Source organism: Tupaia chinensis, unplaced genomic scaffold (assembly GCF_000334495.1).
Source record: "Tupaia chinensis unplaced genomic scaffold, TupChi_1.0 Scaffold000281_1, whole genome shotgun sequence".
NCBI classification, from domain to species: Eukaryota; Metazoa; Chordata; class Mammalia; order Scandentia; family Tupaiidae; genus Tupaia; species Tupaia belangeri.
Genome location: NW_006159764.1, coordinates 1,180,857 through 1,207,853, shown reverse-complemented (window position 1 = coordinate 1,207,853; position 26,997 = coordinate 1,180,857). Strand labels below are relative to the sequence as shown.

Genomic DNA, 26,997 nt, shown 5'->3' with positions numbered 1-26,997 from the left:
GGCGAGGACCTTCCACACTGGCCCTTCCCTCCGTACCCCATGGGTTCATCATGCCTCTTTATGCAGCTCAGCCTGCTTGGCGTTCTCTTTCACTGGCTCATCCTTCACTCCTCTTCAAAAAAGTTATGATCCATGCCATCCAGACTTGGCCTCTTACGCACTTAGGCTGTTATACAATTTAATATGCCCCTTGTTGGGATACACTAGCAGGTTAATATGCTGCGTTATTAGCAGTCCTGGGTATGCCTCTTTCATTCTGTCGTATCTTCCTCCCTGGCCCACGGCTTAATCTGCAGATGAACACATTCTCCCTTTACTAGGCTTAAAACTGATACCAGTTCCCTCCAGTTCCTTTCTGCCTCCATATTTTTCATCCTCTCCTATCTCTTCTTCTCTCCTTTCATAAAGACAGAACACTTAAGTAATTCTGTGGCTGATTTCATCATCTCTCTCTCTCTGATGTGGTCTTGTTATGTCAACAAATCATTTTTCTCCTTCATCCTCGGACTTTTTCTCTTCTTTCTTCAGTTCATACCTATCTCTCTGCCGGTGAAATTTGCTATGTTCAAAACACAACCAGAAGTGGTTTCGCTTTCAATTCAGGATCATAAATCTCAAATAATTAAATAGCATGACTGGACACATCTATACTGTCTGCTGTCGGAATCTGCCTACTCGCACCCTCATCAAAGGAGTGTAACACCCTTTTCTCTTCTGAAGCTTTATATCACTGCCAGCCGCTTTGGCTTTTATCTTCATCTTGTCTTGTATATCATCAAAAATGGATGCTAACTACCATCCAAGCTAAAAATTAACTCAGAATTCCCCACAGAAACGTGTAAAGCCTTTACTTTTACTTTTATAAAGAGGTAGTCCTGGTGCCAGAGAAAGCCACCTTCTGCAGTGTGCTTTGGAACCCCACCTCTCTCAACATCTCAAAGTCTTTGTTTTTGCAACTATTCTCCATTTTATGAATTATCAGTTCTTTCTTTTGAATTAGTCTCATAATCAAGGCATTGTAGAGTGTCTATTTTTAAAGTACCCTGGAGACCAGCAGGCAGCTTAGTGGTTAAAGTGCTGGATTCTCATGTGTTCTACTGTGGTTCGAGTCCCTGACCTGTCGGTATGAAACTCACACCGGCACATGTGCGTGCATGTCCAAAATCCCAAAAGGAGAATGGAGGAGAAGGGATTGTGACATGGCCATCCACCCCCCACCCTCTTGACCTTTCAGCAACTTTCAACATAGTTGACCACCTCCCTCTACTTGAATTACTGTCTTGTCTCCCAGGTTTTCTTCTTCTTCCCAGTTGTGCATCTCTGGGCCCTCTCCCAATGTCTAATTTATATTTCGAACTTCTTCTTTAAACAACATGTGCATATACCAAACCATCTTACTCAAGATACTCTTTTTAGTTCTTCACATCTTAGTAAACCATCATTCTTTGCTGAAGACAAAAACCCAATGAAACAAAGTTAGTGAAGGAAGGGGACTTGATCTAGGGTGTTTTGGCTTCAGATGTACTGTTCTTCCAACTTCATCATGTGTTTGTATATATTATATCTTTATGAGTTTTAATCAAGGAGGAAAAATATAGTGAAAAATGAAATCTTATCATGCTTATTTGAGCTCTCTCATGGAGAGACATTAAGGTCACTAAATCTTCATTCTTTTTCCCTAGCTAAATTTCTGCTTCTTTTATTCTATTTGTCAGTGTAGCCTTAAGGTCCGCTAGTATATTTCTTTTGCTTAAAGACGTCAATTTTGCTACAGTGATATTTGCCTTTTAAAGAGCAAACTAAATAAAACGGGAGAAAAATAAAAGCCTACTAATTAGGATACAGCCCCTTCTGAAGTCAGTCTTTTTCTGAGTACCCTAAGGAGTCCCTTCAGGCAGAGAAAAAAATGTGGATGGCTTTTCTTATTAATATTTTGGCTTCTTAATGTGGCCGGAGATTTAGGGGATGAGTACATTTTACAAATGAACAAAATAAAACCTCTTGCAGTCCGACTACATTCTCAGTTATCATGAAAAAAGGGGTCGTAATTGGTAATAAGTCGTGAGGTACAAGATTTCTGTAGACATTGCTTGGGAAAGCAATTTGCCCTTGAGTTGAATATATTTGGTCTAAGTATCTTTTTGCATTTATTTCCCTAATCTTACTATTTGGCTAAGTTCCTTCTGTAGTCCTCCCCAGACTTCAGTATTTACTGACTGACATACAAGTCTTTGTTGGTAAAAACTGGTATTTTGAGTTGTTGCTAAACCTTTAGGTGGTACATTTTTTCAGAGAATGATAATGTTTAACAATGAGTTTTGTGTTCATCATCTAACAAGGATATTTTAAGATGTCAATTTTTAAACCCTTTTGCTAGACAAAAATATTTTACATTTATGTAATTTCTTCTCAGGTGGTCTAAAAACAGTTCATAGTATAACCATTGAATTCTCACCATGTGCTATGAATTAGTTATCACTATCTTGTAATTATAAAGAAAAATTTCGGGCCCAGCCTGGTGGTACAGTTGGTAGCACATTGAACTACAGTGCTGGAAGCCACATGGCTGACCACAGGTTCAGATCCCAAGGTCAGCTGGAAAAATGTGTGCATGCAGGTATGCCCAAGATTCAGCTGAACTGGAAGGCTGTGGGGAGGCTATCCTGGTGTGACAAGGTTCTGTCAGGGTGCTTCTCTCTCTTTTTTCTGTGTGTGTGTGTGTGTGTGTGTGTGTGTGTGTGTGTGCATGTGCACACACTCTCTATGATGAATAAAAATAAATAAACTTAAGAAAAATAAAAAGGGCTGGCCACACAGTGCTGCAGTTAAGTACTCTTCCTAAGAATCTGGATCTGACATGCCTGGCTATGGTTCAAATCCTGGCCCCCATGGCTTGAAAAACACAAGGTATGTGTGTATGTCTGCCAAACATCCTGACAGGATGAGAAGAAACTGAGGAGAAAAATTGTGGCATGACCACCCCCTACTGGGGAGTGCTTTCTCTGCTTACTTCTCTCTCTCTAAAGCGCTCATACCTTCTGGCCAAAAAAGAACAACGAAAATGAAAAAGAAAACAATAGAAGAAGAAAAAAGAAATTGGAAAATTCCAAATATACCATGGTTAATTAAGAATTTCTCCAAATATTAATACAGCTTAAGTTCTATATTTTCTAAAAAAGATTGTTATGGGACACATGCGCTTGCTGAAAGAAAACAGAGAAAGAGAGGGAAAGTGAAAAAGCACTGCTATGGGGGATGGTTCTTTTTCCTGTATTTCTTTCTCCTTGTGGGATGTTTGCACACACACACACACACACACACACACACACACACACCTGGCATGATTTTCAAGTTGCCGGTCCTGAGCCTCTAACTGTTCAGTGTTGTAGACTAGCTGCCTTAGCCACCATGCCACCCCGACCCTCGATACATATCTGATGTATAGTTCATCTATCCAGAAGATGATACATTGGCTATCTTTGTGAAACTGCAAGAATAAATTTCTAAAGTTTTCTGTTGAAGTATGATGATTTTTTCAACATAAGGTGGTTAAAGATTGTTTATCCTCTGTATCAAGGACTCAAAATCTCAGCTAACTTCTACTGGGTAGTTATAGATCTGGGCTTGGGCTTGTTATCATTTTTAACAGGGTTCCCACAGTATCATTAATATTTCCATTAAATCACCACTGGCATCTTAGAGCTCTTTCGATGTAATATCTCAGGAAAAGAGCAGGAATCAAATGAACCTACATAAAATGCTTCAAACAAATACTTTCGCTGATTTTTCTACAAAAAACAAATTGATGAGTATTGGAAATTTTATTATAGTTTCCAATACCATTCATATAATCTAATCCAAGGGTCAAAACCCTTAACAGTAACACAAGACATGCAGCAAATATAAATGAATAAAGCAGGCCAGCACATGAAAATAGGGAGTTGTGGGGCTGTGTTGAACTTGAGAGGAGGGTTTTGGGGTAAAGAGGGCAGCTCTTTGCCTCCAGCTAGGTGTCACCCAGAGGAGTACTCTGCCAGCGTGGTTACATTCACTGATGCATTCGACAGGTGCTTACTGAACACTTACACATACCACACTCTGTTCTGAGCAAGATCCTGCCTTTATGTAACTTAGAATTTTTCTTTTTTCTTTTTTTCTTAGAGAGAGATTTTTGCTACAGGGCAAAATTTTTGCTTGCCAGAGAGATAGAGAGATAAAAAGTGAGAAATCACCCCCAGAGGGGATGGCCATACCACAGTCCCTTCTCCTCCATTCTCCTCCTGGGATTTTGGGCACCCATACACACACACCCAGTGTGAGTTGTATGCTGCCAGGTACAGGACTGGAACCACGATCGACTACGTGGGAGTCCAGCAATGTAACCATTATGCCAACTGCGGGTCCCATATGTAACTTAAATTCACAGAGGAGATAGACTTTCCAGGAAGAAAGAGCAGCAGAACCTAAACTCTGAGGTAGCGTGAAGCTTGGTATTTTCAGGAAAACAGAAAGCCAGTGTGGGCTGGAAAGTGACCAAGGGACCATCAGATGGCATAGTGTTTATGTTACTGGGCTCCCACATGGCCGACTGTGATTCCAGTTCTAGACGGGGTGGCTTGATAATTACACCAGGCATGGGTGTATGTGCGTGCCCAAGATCCCGGGAGAATGGAGGAGAAAGGATTGTGGCATGGCCATCCCCCGTAGGGGATTGATCTCTCACTTTCCCTCTCACTGTCTTTCTTTCAGTGAGCACATGTGCCCTATGCCAAAAAAATAAAAAACAAAAATCAACAAGGAAAGACAGACAATGATGCCAGAGTGGGAAGCAGGAAGGAGGAGTCCGTGTATACAGGGCCTATGGGCCATTGCCAGGAATTCAGATTTTGTTGCAAAGGTGTTAACAAAATATTGAATGTCTTCAAACAGAAATAAAGTAATATGATTTGTCTGTTTTGAAAAATCACTGCAGTTATTCCTTAAGCAATGGACAGTAGGGAGTTGTGTGAGAAACCGCAAGTTTCTCGTATGGGTGCACCGCTTAACTGAAAGATCCTGATACGCACTCAGTAATGACACTGTAGTAGAGTAAGTGAAAGTAAGGAGGAAGTTTATTAATACCAACTGCGACTCTGTGTGGAAAAGACACCACCGCAGCACCGGGAGTCACACCACGGGCAAACCAAGTTCAGTGCAAAGATGCATTCTAGCTCATATCTTGGAAGTCTGGGTTTTTATTTATACTGTTTCGTGTTTGTCTGGAGCCAAAGTGGCACAGCTGTAGGATTTCTATGGGGAGAGAGGATCTGGCCAGGATCCCAGTCCCCCTTGTAAATTCACTTAAGGGCCGGAATGCTCCGGACTCAAGGCATTTAGCTGTGTTATCCGGGAACACAGTGCTATGTTCCAGGAGACTTGGTCAGCTCTCCAGACCACAGGTTGTCCTTATAAACTTGTCTACTTCTTTACCTGGCATGATCCATGAAGCAAGACTTCATCTTAAGGAGACTCCACTGTGAGGCTCCATTTTCTGAACAGGAATGTGCATAAAGTCAGGATTAGTCATGCAGGTGAACTGTGGTGGTGGCAGAGGAGATGGTGAGGGCAGATTGGAGATGTATTTTGTTAAGAAAAGCTGAGGGGAATAGCTGAGGCAGAAATGAGGAAAAGGAAAATCAAGAATCCTTCTTGTTTTGGGGTTTAAGACAGGCCCCAAGTTGGCAAACCTTGACGTAACTCAATCCCTATGCTAACAATGAGGGAGAAAAAACCCTGAGGATCAGTGATACGAAATAATTTACTGAAGATCATAGAGCACTAACATGCCAGGTCTTTTAACTTCAAATTTTATGTCTGTTCTCCCACATCGTGCTGTCTCTCAGAAAAAATATTACATTACAGTAAATAGGTTACGCTGCAATGAAATTATTTCCTCTTCACATATGAGAGACTAAATAAAAACATGCCCAAATTAGAAAACTCTGCCACTTACTGTTTCTGCTGTCTTGGACAAGTCTTGTGTCCTAACTGAACCTCATTTTTCTAATCTGGTAAACCAATATCTTAATGTTACTTCTAAGGCTTCTTGTATTAATTAGATTAGCTAGTTTACATTATACTTTGTATAATGTAGGCATTCAAACACGTAATTATAATAATTTCATTTAATCATAATAATATTGTTCAAAAATAAATTTTAAAAAGTGTGTGTCCAAGTCTCAGCTACATTAAAGCAATATAAGAGAGTAAACATTATGTAACAGAAAAAAAATGACCTGGAAGACCTAGCTTTTAATACCAACTGGGCTATAAATATTATTAAACGAGTCTTTCCACCTCAGTTGACCTTACTGTTTTTTCTCTAGAAAATGAAGAGGTTTGATTCGATGGTTTCTAAGATACCAAATATGATTTAAAATGCCTCTTTATAAGAATGACAATGGCAAGCACACATAAGAGGGGAAAAAAGAGTTATTATGTCTTATAAAAATATATGACACCTTCCTCCACAACCACATATATAATTTGAAATATAATACATCTCCCTAAAAAGTATATGTCAACATATCATGAAAAATATGAGCTGTTTTCATTATTTTAGTCTTTCATGAAACTTTGTAATTGTGCTCAGTCCTACACTAGCTGTTTTTCTAAACCCAAAGCAGTTCTTATTTTCAACAATAAATTAATTAGCATAATCCTTCTTTTCTTTATTCAGTTATTCAAAACCTACTTTTGAACATCTGTTATAAGCTGGGTAGTGCAAGATGGTAGTGGCAGCATGGGATGGGCACAGTGTCTGGGGTGGGCACTGCGGGCCTTGGGAACAGATCAGGGAGGGTGATTTCTAGAACTGGAGCCAAAATCTAGGTAGGTTAAATGATGTGCTTTCAGGGCACAAGACCAAATACCCTTGTCCTGGTCTTTCCCATCTTGCTGTTTGCAAAGGATTCAGGAACTGAGACTGGAAGGAAATGAACCAATGTAAGGAAGGTGTGGTCAAGTCACACAGATGAAGACTCATAGAATTTCATTTTTCTCTTTGTTTTTGAGAGAGAGAGTTTTGGTAGTGCGTGTACACTTGCCAGAGAGACAAAGAGACTGAAAGCAAGAAATTATCACCCCCCCAGTGGGGATGGCTACACCACAATCCCATCTCCTCCATTCTCCTTTTGGGACTTTGGAAACACACACACACACACACACACAAACACATACCTAGCGTGAGTTTTAAGTTGCGGGGTCCAGGACTCCAACCACATTTGACCTTGTGGGTATCCAGCACCTTAACCACTATATCACCCACTGACTCCGTATACCTCTTATTTTAACCCTGGCTTAAAATACTCTTCTCTTGGGAGCAACAGATAGCATAATGGTTACGTCGCTGGACTCCCACGTAGTCAACTACGGTTTGAGTCCTAGACACAGTGGCTTAAAACTCATGCCCGGCACATGTGCATGCATGCCCAAAATCTCAAGAGGAGAATGGAGGAGAAGGGGTTGCAGCATGGCCATCCCCCCAGGGGGATGATTTCTTACTTCCTGTCTCTCTGTCACACTCTGTCTCTGGTGAGCACACACGCCCCATAGCAAAAAAATCTCTCTCAAAATATAAAATAAAATAAAATAAAAATAAATAAAATAGAAAACATTCTTCTGTTTGTCACTTGCTCACTCAGAAAATGAGCAATTGTAATACCTGTGTGCTCGATATGACTGGCATTCGTATGCTAAGGCTGATTCCCACCAGTGTCCCCCAAATTATTAGCAAGTAGCAGAATTGGCAAATTTCTAGAGTTATCATATATTTAAATAGGTAACTCATATGCATCGAAGTCGATTAGGAGACTAACATAACACTAGTTATATCTCACCAGCTAATTCGTTGGTTTTATGCTTGCTCTTTTATTTCAAGGCTATTTTTAACAGTATTTCTAAGTACTAATAACCCCTGGAAAGGAGAAATAGTAATACACCACTAGCTTGGAAACAGAAATGTCGGTTGGAAAACAGGCTATTTGGTTTTGTTTCTAAATTCAATACACATCTTTTTTTATATCCTACAAATGCTAAAAATCCCCAGAGGTAAGTGTCCTTTAGAGGGAGGGACTCAAGGGAAGAAAGAAGCAAAGCATTTAAGGGACACAAAAATGGAAAATAGTCTGTTCATGATACTATGTCTGATAATATATTCAACTGCACTAATATCCAGTGTATTCCTGTTTTTTTGAGGAAATTCATTTTGCATACTATAATGATATACAGTGATTGAATGTATATAAAATAATACAATATTTTTAAAAAGGTAAGTGTTACATAACTACTGGTATGGACTTACGATTACCTTTCTGCATCACTTAGTCAACCTAATATTATTTATTAGTTTATTGGTGTATTGGTGTTTCAATCAAATATAGACATTTACAATGTTTAATAGTCCTCAGACTTTGACATATATATATATATATATTGCATTGACGTAAACCTGTCTACAGCATTTCTCCTCCTTATATACACACCAGAGCTCAATCATAGGGTCCCTACCACCCTAACAACTTTATTACATCCAACAGCCGCACCCTGGGACATCATGAGGGGCTTGAAGGTTTTTCTTTACAATACAACCAAGTCTGGACATATGAACTTTTGGGGGACATCCAAACACTGCCCACTAAAAACTTTCTGTACTTTTAAAGAGATTTTTTTTGCTATAGGGCATGTGTATTTGCCAGAGAGACAGAAAGTGAAATCACCTCCTGGAGGGATAGCCATGCCACAATTTCTTCTCCTCCATTCTCCTTTTGGGATTTTGGGTACACACACATATGTACCTGGTATGAGTTTTAAACCTCTGGGTCTGGGACTCAAATCGCAGTCAGCCATGTGGGAGTCCAGTGACGTGACTATTATGTTATCTGCTGATCCCCAAAACAATTTCTAAAACATGTAAATTTAGGGGACAAACTATTATCCAAACCATAACAATGGGCATGCTCTTGCTTGTTGCACTCAGGGAGGTCTCTAGACCTGAACGGGGAACCTTTCCATGTCTTGTTCTATGGCTGTGGCACTGTCTCACCCCAATGAGGCAGTCTAGAATGCTAATGAATTGAAGTACTGAGATGGTTGATAAGGTCCAAGCCTGGGTGGGAAGAAAAGTGAAATCAGAAGGTGCTTGAAAGATTAGAAAATCTGAAGTGTTTATAAGACTGGGACTTGTAGTGAGCCCAAGGCTTAGTGGGAATAAAAGACCTGGAAAAGCTGGAAGGACAGGTGATAAGAGTCAAAGAACATAATTTTAAGGTTCAAGTGTTTGTGATGTCTTTCTCCCTCAAAGCTATTCCTGAGAAATTCATTTTAATGTGGTTCAACAGTATAATAATGCAGATGCGGGAAGGAGGAGGTGTGTGTGTGTGTGTGTGTGTGTGTGTGTGTGTGTACACACACACATGTATGTATATATTATAGAATATTGACACATTTCCAATAAAGTTTATCATCCTCCCTGTAAGACAGCATGCCTATTGTGGCTAGATATTCAGGTTACTTTGTTGTTATGCTAATATTCTTCTTTGCTTGTTTTGAAAAGGGATTGAGTTGGAAATTGTCAATAGCTGTGAAAAGAACAATGGTGGTTGTTCCCATCACTGTGAACATGCAATTGATGGGCCCCGCTGCTCCTGTAACCATGGACACCAGCTTGATTCAGATGAGAAAACATGCATAGGTAATGTTCAGTAAATGCCATCTTCATTCAAAAGTTACTCTGGATTTATTTAGCCCTTTCCCTGTAATACTTATTGCTGTAATGTAAGACGCATCTTTCAGAGTACAAGGAGAGATACATCGAGCAGTGAGTGGCCCTGGCTACTGGATAAATGTAAAAGGAAGATTGCTTGCCAGAAGATACCATTACACCAAAGATAAAGGAAATTTAAAACATTTAAATAAAACATGTGGGCTTAGTTTTATTTCAGGAAAACATTCCAAGGTCTGTCTATCTAACCATCTCAGGTAACTAGTAATTCTAACCACAGCTACCACACACCCACTTCCGTCTCGTTACTCAAGCAGAATCTAAATCATGTGCATCAATTTTGACTTGGTAATAATTTGAATGTATGTTCAGTTGAGATGCCAGGTAGCCGTATTTTAAAAGAAGACTTTAAATAATATCAGTCTTTAGACATACCAACTCAAACCTATTATCAATGGTTCTCTCTCCCAACTTATTATTATAATTTATAGCCTTGAGACAATGAGAAAAAGAAATTCCACCCTAGCTTTGCTTCTTAATAAAATGTTTAATCTAGAGCTTCTGAGAAAAGGGAAAATCTATAAATAGTGATAGCAAGTATCAAACTATATCACTGTGTGCTCTTGTTTTGAAAACACTTCCAAGCCTCTAAGCTAGTGATTTGTCCTCATTCAAGAATTTAGATACCATATTTATTTTTTGGTGCATGATGCTTTATGCTATTAAACTTTATGTGTATAAAAAATATTGGGGAAATCATTTTATGTACTCAATATCCTCATAAATAGCTTGAAATATTTTTTTACAAAAAGGTGAACTTCAATGGGTTATATGTTTTGGTACTTTTTTATTGTGGCACTGTGATGATAGAGAATGAACCACAAGGAATTTTAGTCTTCTGGGCTCATAAATTGTATAAGCCAGAATGACGCCATCACTCATAATTCCTGATCTAACATTGCCTTCTGCCCTGCTCCGAGTCTACAGCAGTTGCCTCTTTTTAGGTAATTAAATTTATTTTCTATCTCGCTATTGTTTGTACTTATGGAAAAAAAAATAGAGGACCTCCTCCTTTCTTTTCTTTCTTCCTCCTTCTGTCCTTCTGTCAGTATTTGGTTTTGAGTGTTGAGTAAGAGAAAAATGGAACTATGTTCAGCCTTCTTTTTTTTCTTTGCAACTTCCAATTTTGTGTCTGGTGTCTTTATTCTTTGGAAAGTACAATTTAGTAGAATTCTTACTTACAGCTAGAAAAAAAATAACATCTGCCAGGGTCAAAATGTAGAAAATTGCATATTTATGAGATTTCAGCAGTCAACATGACAATGTTATATTGTGTATGGCTCAAGTTTATTTTATTTTCTATCAATAAAAAAATGCTCATTTTTAAAGAGCAAATATTCAGTAGTATAAAAGCAATGATTCATTTGGAGTGTACATATACATACTTTATTTATATCCCTCAGAATAGATTAAGGCCATGGATGCTTTGTAAAAACATTAATGCATAAATTTTCTTTTTAGCTTATTTTTATGATCAACTTTTTAAAATATATGAGAATATATGAATAAATATGAAAATAAGTCAGTCAGTCTGTAATTGATCACTTACTCTTGTTCAAAGACAAAATTTTATTAGGGCTAAAACCTAGAGATTTATTAGCACTATTTGAAAGACATCTATATAAAATTCAAATATTTGGCTATCAGTAAAGTTACTAAACTTGACTACTGGCCAATTATTAGAAACAAATTTTTGTTTCTATCTTTCGGAGTTTTATTTGGCAGCTACGTATGGGAAACAGAGACCAAGTTTTCCACTTTTGATGCTTTTCTGAAGTCAGAACAGGTTTATTAGTTTTTCCTGACTAAATTGGAGGACTACATTTGATTAGGGCTAAGCTTGTGTGTACAGGTGAATTTCACTGCATTTGTGAAATATTTAGCATATTGACCAATTTAGGTAAAATATAATCATCAGAGAAGAAGACAATTAAAAGGGAAAAAATAAGCAAGCTAAGGTCTAGCCAAAGAATATCTGGAAAAAAAAAAAAGAAGAAGAAGAAGCTGAACAGAAAGGTGATGTAAGAGTTGAAATGGGGGCCATTTAAGAAAGGCTTGTGATGTAGAAAATATGAAATTTTGAGGCCAGTTGGTGGCGTGGTGGTTCAGGCGCTGGATCACGTATGACTGACTGAACAGTTGTGTGTGTCTGTGTGTGTCTGTGTGTGTGTGTGTGTGTGTGTGTGTGTGTGTGTGTATCTTTCTGGAGAGCACATGCACTCTGTAGCAAATTTGGAAAAAAAAATGATTTCGGATAAGCTCCAGATTGACTAACTATAAATGACTCCAGAAAAATGTTAATAAAAGAAGAATGCAAAATGTATCTTAAAATGATAGTCATTCCGAAGGATTTATTTTTTCCATTGTGTGATGTAATTGTGCTTGCTAGTTGAGAACAGGGAATCCTGAGACCTTTAAGTTTGGAGACTCCAGTGATAACTAAGAAAACTTTAAAAAAGAAATCTGGGTATTTATTTTTTAAGACATAGAGAATGATGTTCTATATGAAATAAATTAATTTTTTATCCTCTTCTTCATGCTATCTAATCCAAAGGACAAAGGAAAGTTCTATATAATAGGAAAAAATATCGTCTAGTGTTTTGTGAGTAGCACAGTCTGTGATATTTTGCTGAAGAAAGAATATTCTGTGTCCAAATGACCTTCGCTTAGATATTTTATGGTGATCCTTCATCTTGATTGAATGGTTGCCTTTCTTTCCTTTCTTTCTCTTGCATTCACATCCTTGAATTGGTAGCCTTTTCAAGGTTAATCGAGACTCTGATCTTTCTGTCTGTGGCTGCTCCTGTAGTTATGGAACAACAGAATTCTGCAAACTCGACACTGATAGACCCCCACCTTAATAGCCCAACCAACAGGGCGAGGGGACCTTGAACTGAACCAGGGTCATAGAGCCCAAAACCCTGATCTAGCAAGTCCCCGGGGTCCACCCTGGGGAAAGCAAGAGGGAAATGTCTGTTGCTACTCCTTGGCTAGTTTTGTGATAAATGATCACCAAAGAGCTCATGCCAAATTGATTATTCTTTGGCTGAAGAGTTTCAATTTGACATCTTCTGGTGCATTTTTATTTTCCCCAGGGCAGTTATGTCTTACGAAGAAACATTCAGGATTGTAGAATTCTAGAATAATAGTACTGAAGGAGACTTAAAAATCACCATTTAGAAAATTGTTTATCTGACAAAATAGTGCAGGTTAGCGATGTCACAGATTGTAAGGAAAGCCCCCAGAACGCATTCCAGTCAATACTCTATCATGTTAAACATACTGCTTAAAAATAAGAGTTTTGTTCTCTCTCAGAATTTCAGTCATACCTTCTCTTCCCAATCCTGGGAGTCCTTTTTGTTTGGAAATACTCTTTGATCTTAAGATCTAGAACAGACACATTACGGGTCAAAGACTGTCTTGTCTTTGCAGCTGTCAAATGTTACATGGAATTTTTTGGCTTTTCTTTCTCAAACTTTTTTGTCATTCTTCAAGTTTTCTCTTTATTCAGTCACATTGCTGTTTAAACTGAACAAAAACAGTAGAGGTCTCTTTACCTTGGAAATGCTCACAATGCTTATAAATGCATCTGGAAATTCTGTGCATTCTTTTGAAATAAATAGCAGGCATAGACGAAGCATGCAAGAAAAGAAACCAAAAGCGGGTCTCCTCCTTTCATGTTTGAACGTTTTTAATATCTGTACTATGTAGCCTGAGAAGTAGGAAATGAGCAAAACCATTTTAATTTAGAAGTGAAACTTAGTAGGGCTTCTTTAGGTTGGTTAAAGTCCTGTCTCTGCAGTAACCAACGTGTCTTTTTCCCCTTCAGACTCTGATGAATGTGAGAATGGAGAAGCCTGCTGTTCCCAGCTCTGCATTAACTATTTAGGAGGCTATGAATGCAGTTGTCAGGAAGGATTTCTGCTCAACTCCGACGGTTGTAGATGTGATGGTAAATTCTCAAGATCTAACACGAAATAATTGATGTGATGGGACAATCAGTGAAGGAGGAACATCTGAGAGAGAGAGCTAGGGTGGGAAAGGAAAAGCTTTGACATTGAAGAGACTTGGATTTCTGTGTGGATTTTCCATTTCCTACCATGTGAACTTGGGTGACTCTTAACTACTTTGAACCTCAGCTCCTCATCAGTAAAATGACAACAATAATAGGACCAGTGGGCAAATTAAGGGAAGCAGTGAATAAACAGTGCCGAGAACACTGGCAGAGGAAATCACTCAGCTCTAAGGAATTATTACTATGATCATATTCATGGCCCATAATTCCCTTCACCTTACTATATTCAGTGGCCTAAATTCTTCTCACCTAAGTTAAAATATACATTAACTTATTTATAATATATATATTAACTTGTAAGTTATATAGAGATACATAGACATCTCGACTGGGGTTTGAAAGTTGGTTGGTGGAATTCATTCTCAATGAGGGGTTTTTGGTTTTGTTTTTATTTTTTTTTTCCCTGTCTGGTGTGTTTGCTCGCTGGAGAAAGGCAGAGAAACCGAGAGAGAGGGAAAGTGAGAAAGCACCCCTTTCCCAGGGGGGGGATGGCCACATCTCGCAGTTCTTTCTTCGCCATAGTCTCAGATTTTAGATACAAACACGTATGCCTGGTGTGTTTTTTAAGCCACCATGTCTGGGACTAGAACCACACACTTGGCCATGACGCATCTAGCACATTAACCACCACACCAGCTGCCGACCCTCAGTGAGTGTTTCATTAGACAGCAATAGCAGGACGACCAGTTTATGAGCCACAGTCTAAATCGGTAGCAAAATCTCTTATATATCTGACATTAGCATAGCTAATGCAAGTTTTTAAATGAACCATTTTTATAATTTTCTAACTTAATTATTAAAATTAGTTCACTTATCTTCCAGGTGATTTCTGGCTTATCTTTTTCACTTAATATAGGACAGTTTAAATTTAGCGTAGAGTTAATTGGCTTTGCTTATATCATTAAGAATAGCTCATTTAAGTCATTGCTGCAATTTACCTTTAAAACTTTACCTTAGGCCGAGCTATGAGGGTGCAGGTGGGAGGGCGCCACTGTGAGTGGCTGAAGTCACGGTGGAAACCAGATTCAGCTCGTAATCCAATGTTAACAGCCCACACAAGGTGGTATGCACCCATAGTTCTTATCTGAAGAAAAGCCAGATATGAGACTCAGTCAAAAACACTTAACTCATTGTTTCTCTCTCTCTCTCTCTCTCCCTCCCCCATGTCTCTTTCTCTCCTTCCACTCTCTTCCTTATTTAAAAAAAAAAAAAGTTTGGGATTGGACCACAGCATAGGAAGTTCCCAGGTTGGCATTTGGAGAGCCTTGTGTACACATTGGGCAGACATGTGGCCGTAACCTGGGGCTGGCTGCAACTGGGAGTGGATCCCATCATGAGGACACTGTTGTGGGGATGCCTGTCATTCTGACTGTCTCACTCTCTCTTTTTCTCTCTCACTCATGGAAAAAATAAATGAACTTTGAAAAATATTGACCTTGGGCCAGCTAGTAGCTTGGTAGTTAAGATGGCAGGATCCCACACAATCCGCTGCACAGTTTGAGCCCCAGATCCAGCAGTTTCAAAAACACACCAGGCTCATTTTTGTGCATGCCCCAAATCCCCAAAAGCATTAAAAAAAAAAAAAAAAAAAAAGGGTTTGTGGCATGGTTATTCTCTTTGGGAGTTCACTTTCTCACTTTCCTTCTCTCTCGTGAGTGAGTGCATGTGACCTCTAGCAAAAAAAAAAAAAAAAAAAGGGTTTGTGGCATGGTTATTCTCTTTGGGAGTTCACTTTCTCACTTTCCTTCTCTCTCGTGAGTGAGTGCATGTGACCTCTAGCAAAAAAAAAAAAAAAAAAAGGGTTTGTGGCATGGTTATTCTCTTTGGGAGTTCACTTTCTCACTTTCCTTCTCTCTCGTGAGTGAGTGCATGTGACCTCTAGCAAAAAAAAAAAAAAAAAAAGGGTTTGTGGCATGGTTATTCTCTTTGGGAGTTCACTTTCTCACTTTCCTTCTCTCTCGTGAGTGAGTGCATGTGACCTCTAGCAAAAAAAAAAAAAAAAAAAGGGTTTGTGGCATGGTTATTCTCTTTGGGAGTTCACTTTCTCACTTTCCTTCTCTCTCGTGAGTGAGTGCATGTGACCTCTAGCAAAAAAAAAAAAAAAAAAAGGGTTTGTGGCATGGTTATTCTCTTTGGGAGTTCACTTTCTCACTTTCCTTCTCTCTCGTGAGTGAGTGCATGTGACCTCTAGCAAAAAAAAAAAAAAAAAAAGGGTTTGTGGCATGGTTATTCTCTTTGGGAGTTCACTTTCTCACTTTCCTTCTCTCTCGTGAGTGAGTGCATGTGACCTCTAGCAAAAAAAAAAAAAAAAAAAGGGTTTGTGGCATGGTTATTCTCTTTGGGAGTTCACTTTCTCACTTTCCTTCTCTCTCGTGAGTGAGTGCATGTGACCTCTAGCAAAAAAAAAAAAAAAAAAAGGGTTTGTGGCATGGTTATTCTCTTTGGGAGTTCACTTTCTCACTTTCCTTCTCTCTCGTGAGTGAGTGCATGTGACCTCTAGCAAAAAAAAAAAAAAAAAAAGGGTTTGTGGCATGGTTATTCTCTTTGGGAGTTCACTTTCTCACTTTCCTTCTCTCTCGTGAGTGAGTGCATGTGACCTCTAGCAAAAAAAAAAAAAAAAAAAGGGTTTGTGGCATGGTTATTCTCTTTGGGAGTTCACTTTCTCACTTTCCTTCTCTCTCGTGAGTGAGTGCATGTGACCTCTAGCAAAAAAAAAAAAAAAAAAAGGGTTTGTGGCATGGTTATTCTCTTTGGGAGTTCACTTTCTCACTTTCCTTCTCTCTCGTGAGTGAGTGCATGTGACCTCTAGCAAAAAAAAAAAAAAAAAAAGGGTTTGTGGCATGGTTATTCTCTTTGGGAGTTCACTTTCTCACTTTCCTTCTCTCTCGTGAGTGAGTGCATGTGACCTCTAGCAAAAAAAAAAAAAAAAAAAGGGTTTGTGGCATGGTTATTCTCTTTGGGAGTTCACTTTCTCACTTTCCTTCTCTCTCGTGAGTGAGTGCATGTGACCTCTAGCAAAAAAAAAAAAAAAAAAAGGGTTTGTGGCATGGTTATTCTCTTTGGGAGTTCACTTTCTCACTTTCCTTCTCTCTCGTGAGTGAGTGCATGTGACCTCTAGCAAAAAAAAAAAAAAAAAAAGGGTTTGTGGCATGGTTATTCTCTTTGGGAGTTCACTTTCTCACTTTCCTTCTCTCTCGTGAGTGAGTGCATGTGACCTCTAGCAAAAAAAAAAAAAAAAAAAGGGTTTGTGGCATGGTTATTCTCTTTGGGAGTTCACTTTCTCACTTTCCTTCTCTCTCGTGAGTGAGTGCATGTGACCTCTAGCAAAAAAAAAAAAAAAAAAAGGGTTTGTGGCATGGTTATTCTCTTTGGGAGTTCACTTTCTCACTTTCCTTCTCTCTCGTGAGTGAGTGCATGTGACCTCTAGCAAAAAAAAAAAAAAAAAAAGGGTTTGTGGCATGGTTATTCTCTTTGGGAGTTCACTTTCTCACTTTCCTTCTCTCTCGTGAGTGAGTGCATGTGACCTCTAGCAAAAAAAAAAAAAAAAAAAGGGTTTGTGGCATGGTTATTCTCTTTGGGAGTTCACTTTCTCACTTTCCTTCTCTCTCGTGAGTGAGTGCATGTGACCTCTAGCAAAAAAAAAAAAAAAAAAAGGGTTTGTGGCATGGTTATTCTCTTTGGGAGTTCACTTTCTCACTTTCCTTCTCTCTCGTGAGTGAGTGCATGTGACCTCTAGCAAAAAAAAAAAAAAAAAAAGGGTTTGTGGCATGGTTATTCTCTTTGGGAGTTCACTTTCTCACTTTCCTTCTCTCTCGTGAGTGAGTGCATGTGACCTCTAGCAAAAAAAAAAAAAAAAAAAGGGTTTGTGGCATGGTTATTCTCTTTGGGAGTTCACTTTCTCACTTTCCTTCTCTCTCGTGAGTGAGTGCATGTGACCTCTAGCAAAAAAAAAAAAAAAAAAAGGGTTTGTGGCATGGTTATTCTCTTTGGGAGTTCACTTTCTCACTTTCCTTCTCTCTCGTGAGTGAGTGCATGTGACCTCTAGCAAAAAAAAAAAAAAAAAAAGGGTTTGTGGCATGGTTATTCTCTTTGGGAGTTCACTTTCTCACTTTCCTTCTCTCTCGTGAGTGAGTGCATGTGACCTCTAGCAAAAAAAAAAAAAAAAAAAGGGTTTGTGGCATGGTTATTCTCTTTGGGAGTTCACTTTCTCACTTTCCTTCTCTCTCGTGAGTGAGTGCATGTGACCTCTAGCAAAAAAAAAAAAAAAAAAAGGGTTTGTGGCATGGTTATTCTCTTTGGGAGTTCACTTTCTCACTTTCCTTCTCTCTCGTGAGTGAGTGCATGTGACCTCTAGCAAAAAAAAAAAAAAAAAAAGGGTTTGTGGCATGGTTATTCTCTTTGGGAGTTCACTTTCTCACTTTCCTTCTCTCTCGTGAGTGAGTGCATGTGACCTCTAGCAAAAAAAAAAAAAAAAAAAAAAAAGGGTTTGTGGCATGGTTATTCTCTTTGGGAGTTCACTTTCTCACTTTCCTTCTCTCTCGTGAGTGAGTGCATGTGACCTCTAGCAAAAAAAAAAAAAAAAAAAAGAAAGAAAAGATAAAGAAAATTGACCTGTAGTGTATACGTATGATTTTTCATTTTGTGATCCATATTATCATTATTTTGGACGATATTTCTCTTGAACTCAAAGCACATATCAGAAGATTTTAATCTTTTCCAATAACACTCAAATTATACAAGACATTAATGCCTCAAAAATATATATATAGTGTTTCTTTGCTTAAAGAAACAAATTGCCGAATTCTGTTGAAGATGATCCGTGTGTTTCTTCATTTAGATAGCCAGGCCCCACAGCCTCGCAGTGTGGATAACAGCGAAGAACACACAACTATGATATCTATATATACTAAACACTGGCGAGTGTATTATCATTTGCCACATTCTATCCAATTAACAGAGCCAAAAAAAATCGTTTTGAATTTCATGTACCATCTGCTTATAAGCAAAGGGAGCCAAAAGATGACTGTATGGTGTGAGTGTACATCCTTGCGTACACACGTCCAAATGGAAAAAGGATCCACAATCCGAAGCAAAGTTTAGAAGCTCAGCATCATACAGGAACTTTTACTATCAGGAACACATTGACCCAAGTCTGGGCTCAGACTTGTTATAAACCAGTAAGTCACATGAGAACAAGACCTATGCCTCCTCATCCATAAAATCCTCTGTCGACCTCGTACAAAATTACACCTAGAGTAAGTGTCCTGTCATATATGAATATATTGACTATTTCAGGACCGCAGAATGCTACACAGCCTAAGACCACTGCATTCATTTTGCCGTATGTTCTTCATCTAAACCTCCTGAGCAAGGTCTTAGGACAGCCTTGGTTTTACAGCTACCTACAGTAAACTTGAAAATGACTGAAAGAAACATAATTGGCAAGGCGTGCTTGAGAAAGAATTTGGGAACAATGCTTGCTTTTCAGACGGCAGGGCGTTGTTGCTGGTTAGTAAAGGTCACGAGAACATAAATATGCCCGTTAGCTCCAAATGCCTGCTTTATCTCTCAACGCCTAAAAGCAGACATCGTTTAAAATTTCCTAGATGTGGATGAGTGTTTGGATGGCAGTAGAATCTGTGACCAACTATGCATTAATTCTCTGGGAACATACGGCTGTACTTGTGAAGATGGCTACAGAATTGGAAGTGACGGGAAAACTTGCATCCGTAAGTCGCTGTGAAGAATTACACTGTCTCTTTTCTAAACTGCTTCAGGAGCAATGGAAACCACAGATTCCTTAACTCAACCTGCCTTCCCCCCTTCTCTCCTCTCACACGGAGATCTATTTCTTTCGCTTTTGGTCTCTCCGCTGCAGTTTCCACTTTGTGCTCACAGCTTCTCACCTTCCTGTACAATAGACCTTTGAAATGGCCATCTCAAAGCGTTTTACCTGTCACTCACCCCCTGCCTTGGCTGTCTAGTTGAAACTCCTTTCTCTGTCAACCCCAGCTCGGTTTTTCCTTCTTTTAAGCAACATGTTGAAACCCAGAATTTTTCCCCTCTGGTCTTAGCTTTAGATGACGATGAGCTGGAGGAAGAAGAGGAATTGGAAGTTGTGAGGTCTCCAGGCCTGCTATTCAAGATTCCACCTCGACTGCTTCGATACGTTGCCCCCTCTTCACCTCCCACCTACGAAGATGAAGACGGCAGAGGAGAAGACAGAGATACCCTGGCTGAACTGAGGGCTCTGCACCAAGGTGGTGAGTAAAACAATTCACCTCATTGCGTTTACTTCTTTCCTTTCATTGTAGACCGTTCACATCAATTCTCTATCAAGCAACTTAATATTCATATTTAATACCATCAAATATTTTAACATAAGGTTTGCAAAAGTAGGGGGACCAAAGATCCTTCTTCAGAGCTTCGTAACGAATGCATCATTTTTGTCTTTCTTTTTGTGCGATAAAGGGGTGCTGTATAGATATTTGTAAAAATGGGGTGCGGAGTGCAGGGCTGCTCTTGAAGTGTGATACCAAGAAATGGAGCTTAAAAGAATCTTTAAATTAGCATAATGAGGATGATGATTTTTTTTTCTAATTCTTCCATTAAAATTCCACTAGGAGTCACTTTATATATTTAAACTTTATCTTATAATATAATTCCTTTCTAGTTTTAAAATTCAGAGAAACAATTGTTTAATATGTTACGTGGACCAAGAAAATATCTTCCAAATGTGAGCAGTTTTTTTTTTCATATATCCAAGCAATAGAACTCAAGCATCAAATCACTTCTGATCAAAATAAATTAGCATAACCCCTATCAAAACCAACTGCAGCCAGTCTGCGGCTGCTTTTTCTTTCCTTTGTAAAAAAGAGCTGATTTTTTTGTTCTCTGTCTATTCATTGTATTAAAGTAACATCAAAGTTTAATGATTCCTTTAGAATGCATTCAGTAAAACAGAAGTGATATTTTTATGCTATGGTCAAATCATGATATCAATAGATGTTTCTGCATAAAAAATATAAATAATTTCATGTCTCTTCATTAAACCACTGATGCTCTGGCTACATAAAATCTTAAGAAAAATACTTTAAGGCAGGACCAGCAGATGGCATAATGGTTGTCACTGAACTCCCACAGGGTCGACTGTGGTTCGAGTCCTGGACCTGGCAGCTTAAATCTTATGCCAGGCACGTGTGCATGCATACTCAACATCCCAAGAGGAAAAGGGATTGTGGTGTGGCCATTCTTCCTGGAGGGTGACTTCTTGCTTTCTGTCTCTCTGTCTCTTTGGTGAACACACACACCCTATTGCAAAAATCTCTCTCTCTAAAGAAAGACATAGTTTGAGGAAACAAAATCGGTCAAAACTTAGTAGCTAAAATCAGGGAGAAGAGAGGCCAGACAAGGAAGATGGTCTCTGCTGCTTTTCTGCTCTAGCCATTTGCCAGTTCAGGGGCTGTGTCAAGAAATTGAGGAGACAGCTGGGAAGAGAGTGAGGAGCTATGCACAGTTGTTAGCAGCATCATGGTATTAAGGAGGCAGAAGTTGGGGCTCAGTGCCTGCCAAAGTAGAAAGGCCTTGGTAAAAATAACAAGTTTGTAATCAGGACATCTGGAAGGGCCCACACCAAAGACAGGGCCAAAATGTGAAATGAAACAAGCTATCAACAACTGAATACAAGCCTTCCCAGCCTTACTCAGATTACAGTCATTTTTCCTCAAGAAGAGAATGGATTAATAACTACATTATGATACATTTATATATTGAAATACTATACAGCCATGAAAATGAAACTCATGTACCCACAACATGGTTGAATCTCACAGTGTATAGAATGAGAGTATATACATTAGAATTCCATTTACATAATATTCAAGAATAAAGAAAACTAATCTGTGGTGATAGAAATCAAGATAATGCTGATTATGTGAGATTAATTACTGAGAATCATCAAGTCACTTTTGAGTCTCAATATTAGTAAAATTCTCTGTTGTAATCTGGGTGGCATTTATATGGATTGTCTACACTGAGGACATGTGAAGTGTGCATTTGAAATTTGTGTACTTTTTCATATGTGTATTAAATTTCAACAAAAATATTTACTTGGAGGGACAAAAGTGAATAAACACACAAAACAAAACAGCAGTACTTTTAAAAGCCTAGAAAGAAAAGCAACAAAATGCTGGAAACACTGGTTATATTTGCGTTTCAGAATTGAGGGTAAGCTCTTTCTGTTTTCTTCTTCTTCTTTTTTTTTAATTTTCCAAAAATTCTATTCTTTAGAGACTATTCCCCCATATTATAATTGGAAAACATACAATAAACTTTACTTTAAAAGATTCTCTCTTTGCTGTTGTCCTCCTCCTGTTCTTGGCCTTTATAGGAAATGAAGTTTTGCATCTTCATTTTCAGTTGCGTACACACGTAGGGGCCAGCTGAGAAGCGGTCACACCCAGTCTGTTCAGATTGCACCTTCGGACGTGGTTGCAGCCGGAGGGTGAGGGCTGCATGGACGGAGACAGTGCCAGGGATGAGAGAGTGGTGCTCCTGCCCAGCAGGCTGGCACAGTGCTCTCTGTCATGAAAGTGGCACCCTGAGAACTGGTACAAGCCCAGCAAAATACTGTCGATGAGTTTTCCTTTACCTATGTTCACTCTAAAATGCTTTAATAAGGGGGCCAGTCAGTGGCATAGCGGTTAAGGCAGCCAGAGTCCACATGGTCCACTGTGCAGTTTGCATCCTGGTCCTGGCAGCTTCGAAAACATGCCAGATATGTGTGCATGTGTACCCAAAATCCTGAAAGGAAGGAAAAATGGAAGAGAGGGGATTGAGGGGAAGCATCCTCCATGGGGTGGGGGCTGTGCATTCTCATTCTCACACACGCCCCCTTTCATCTTTCTCCTGTAAGCACTTGTGCCCTCTGGCAAATATTTTAAAAATATTTTAATAAGGCCACCAATTTATATAGGTGAGAAGTCAGTTCATCGGTTGTACGTAACGAATGCCTGTGATGCACTGTGGTTTTACTCTGAGCATGTGATTAAAAGGGGAGGTTTTGTGTTCCCTGGAAAACTCAGTGTGCTCTTTCGTTTATCCATGAAACACAAAACTTAATAAAAGATCCTAATACTCTAGGCCTATAAAAATCCCTCCAGTTAAATTAATCAATTGTTAGGTGCTGGCAAGCTTGTTCCAGTGAAAGAAAAAGGGAAAGATTTGTGCTTCTGGATGCAAGTAAATGGAGTTGCTTGACAGGTTGCTGCTGGTTTTACTTGCACCCCACTTATTTATTTATTTTTTTAAAGATACACAGCCAATGATACTGGTTTAATTTTTAGGAATGTCTCTTTTGTTATTGCTAGAGGGCATATACAGTAACCAGAGACAGAGAGACAGAGAGAAAGAGAGAGAGAGAGAGGAAGCATCCCCAGTGGAGCATGGTCATGATGCAACCCTTTTCCCTCCATTTCTCCATCCCTCTGAGCACGTGCGCACACACACACACACACACACACACACACACACACACACACACTATATGTTGGTTTAATTTCTCATGTGAATATTGCATGAGAAAGTATCAAAGATTTAAAAATGTTACTGCATCTTAATGTTTTTCTTTGTACTTTCATTGAAGGTATACTTTTTAGGAGGAGTAAAAATTGTCAAGTAATAAAATAAAAATATTGACTGCCCTTGTTTCCTTTCTGTTTTTAAATTTACCTTATACATTTTTTTTTTTTTTGAGAGAGAGATTTTTGCTATAGGGTACGTGTGTTCACCAGAGACATAGAAAGCAAGAAATCACCCTCAGGGGGTGGCCATGTTGCATTCCCTCCTCCTCCAGTCTCCTCTTGGGATCTTGGGCACATAAGCGTACGCGCCTCGCATGAGTTTTAAGCCACCAGGTCTGAGACTCAAACCACGTTCGACTACATGTGAGCCCGGTGATACAAGCATTACGCTATCTGCTGGTCTCATATCTTATACAGTTTTTTAATGGAAGGGTTTGTTTTAGTCTTTGTGATTGGTTTGGAAGACAGTTTAAGCAGAGTTTCTTTTAAACTACTTGCATATGTAAAATAGAGCACAATTTTTTTTTCTATTACACATGTAGATTAAAACTCAAGTCATATCATAGTGAAGTGGTTTGGCCAATATTACTTGTTAAGGTTTTGAGGATCTTCCTCAAGAATCTTGCTGATCATGCTTCTCTACTGCTCGAACACTTCAAGAATGTCTCATTTTCTGTACATAAAATTATACATTTTTTTGGTTATTTGTTTATTTTAAAAGAATTATTGATTTAATTTTATTTATCAGTAGTGGTAGTAGTTTAATTTGCTTCAGGGCAAGCACACACACCGAGTGAGAGAGAGAATGGAAATGAAAACTCAAGCCTGCACATCTGGGCCTCGAACCACAGTTGGCCATGTGGGAATCCAGCACCCTAACCACCATGCCATCTACTGCCACTGAAGTATGTACTTCTTACTCAGTCATTGGTTACCATAAAAAGTCAGGCTCTCATAAATTCATTTTGCTTCTCCTTATCATCACAACTCTTTGTCTAACCTATTATTTCCAGCAAACCAAACCTTTCACTACTTATACTCTACACTTCTCAGACTTGTGACTTTTATTTTTAAAGAGTACGTTCTCCGGGGGTCAATTACCACCTATTACATGAAGCCGTAGGGGATGGCCCCCGTTTTATTCAACTATTTATATTCCCAGTGTATTTAAAACTACTCTCTCTCCACATTGGATTAGCCTCCCAGACTGGATGGCGAGGTTGTTAGCCCAATCCAAATTGCAGTCATTCTTGTAAGTTACTCCACACTGGAGATGCTCAGTGCTTGAACAAAGAATAAAACTTGGTGTTGAGAATCCCAACTGTAATGATCTGCAACTTGACTCACTCTACTACATACAATCGGAACCAAAGAAATGTTATTATGTGACTGTTAGGAAAATACTTACTTTGCCTTGTAAGTTTTGTTGATAAATATGTATCTTGAGAAATAAAACTAAAAAATAATCTATCTCAACTACAGCAGAGTAAAACATTTCCAATACAAGATTAAAACAGAAATATTGAAAGTAATCTTGCTGATTTAAATAAAAACACGATGGCCTGTTCTTTGGCTTTAGAAACCTCAAGGATTTCTCATGTTCACATGGTCTTATTAATGGGAGTCTGCCTCTGAAAGCAGAAGCTTATGTCTTATTTACAGTCTCTCTGTATCCTGTTTTATCCTTTTTACAGAAATGAAAACAGGATATTCAAATCCATCTATAAGAAATAAAAAGTGTTCACAAAATTTTTAACACAAAGGGGCAGTAGGAACATTTTCTTAAGAATTCCTAAAGAACTAGCCCATGGCCTGGAGGTTAAGGCAGCTGGCTGTCACATGGCCAACTATGTGATTTGATTTCCAGAATTGTGGCTTGGTAAACACACCAGAAACGTTTGCATGCATGCCCAAAATCTTGACATGGGGGGAAAATGGAGAAGAGATTACAGTGTGATCATTCCCCATGAGGTATGCTTTTTCCTATCTTTCTCTCTTTCTCTCTAGCAAGTGCACACACCTTCTAGTAAAGAAAAATAAACAGAACAAACAAACAAAAAAAAACAAGAATTTCTACAAACTACAATAAATATAAGTGACCTTTCATCAACCATATTTTTTAAGATTGCCAGCCCTTCAAATGCAGTAAGGAAAATTCATTTAAAAAAAAAAAAGACATTGGAACCATCAGATGGCATATGGTTACATCACTGGACTCCACGTAGTCAAGCGCGGTTCGAGTCCTGAACTGGGCAGCTTGAAACTCATGCTGGACACATATGCATGAGTGCCCCAAATCCCAAGAGGAACATGGGGGAAAAGGGATTCTGACATGGCCATCCACCATGAGGGGTGATTTTTTTTTTCTTTCTGTCTCTCTGTTTCTATCTGTCTCTCTGGTGAGCGCATGCAAAAATTTCTCTTAGGAAAAAAAAAAAAAGAAGGAAAAGAAAACATTTACCAAAGTTCCGGAAACTAGGTATTTATCAATCTATAATGCAAATATTATCTTTATCTTCTTAGAGATTTTTCCAAATTATTATAATGAAAGAATTTTAAATTTACCACATATTGTTTAATTTTAATAGTATATTTTTAGAACCCAATATTTGTTTGAAGAGATTGCATTTGGGGATCATTATTGCTATGAGACCATCTAGTAAAAGATAGAAGTAATTTTATATGGTGAATGGACTAGGATATGGAAGGGAAGATTTATGATATTTTCCAAATCATCCAGCTATGGTTTGGGACATGTTTGTTGTAACTTTTCCTTCACCAGGATCTTTGTTCTGCTTATGCTGATAAAATACTCGGCCAATCGTTGCACTATGTGATATCACACCTACTGCATGAGGAATGCCAGCTAACAGTATGGCTTACCTAGGTTGAAGACTTGCTGTAGTCCAGACACTGGGGAAGCTATTTAACCTTCTTTTCCTTTATTTTACTGGCATATTTTTTGAAAATGCCCCTCCTATAGTTATTTTTAACATTCAAAGGCTGGGGCCCAGCAGATGGCGTGGTGAAAGCACTGGACTCCCTCATGGCCGACTGCAGTTCAAGTCCTAGACCAGGCAGCTTGAAACTCATGCTGAGTATATGTGCATGCATGCCCCAAAATCCCAGAGAAAAAATGGAAGAGAAGGGATTGGCCATCTTCCCTGGGGGCTGATTTCTCACTTTCCCTCTCTGTGTTTCTGTCTTTCTCCAGCAAGCATAAACTCTTTGGCAAAAACCTAAAAAAAAAAAAAGAAGAAGAAGAATTCAAAGACTTACCATATATATAAGTTAACTATATAGGCTCCAACAAATGCCCATTGCTAGTTTCTTTCTCTTTGTACTTTTTAATGTTTTTTCCCTTTTTCTGTTTTTTTTTTTTTTTTCATCTTAATCTGCTAGCTTCTTTCTTTTCTCTTTCCTTGGTTTCTTCTTTCCTTTTCTTTTATATAGGCCTATGACTTGAAAACAAAAGAAAAGTGAATAAGAAACTAAATTTCATACTAGCATCTTGAATGGAA

The 26,997-nt window shown here is 38.7% G+C and overlaps 1 protein-coding gene across 1 annotated transcript in view; it reads left to right on the top strand.

Moving 5' to 3' along the window:
- Positions 1–26,997, top strand: part of LOC102502239 (EGF-like and EMI domain-containing protein 1) — a 565,383-nt gene that overhangs the window by 530,913 nt on the left and 7,473 nt on the right. The window contains exons 9-10 of the mRNA XM_027772542.1: positions 9,593–9,730; positions 19,970–20,158. Of these exons, the coding sequence (XP_027628343.1) occupies positions 9,593–9,730; positions 19,970–20,158 (327 nt within the window). The remainder of the gene's footprint in view (positions 1–9,592; positions 9,731–19,969; positions 20,159–26,997) is intronic.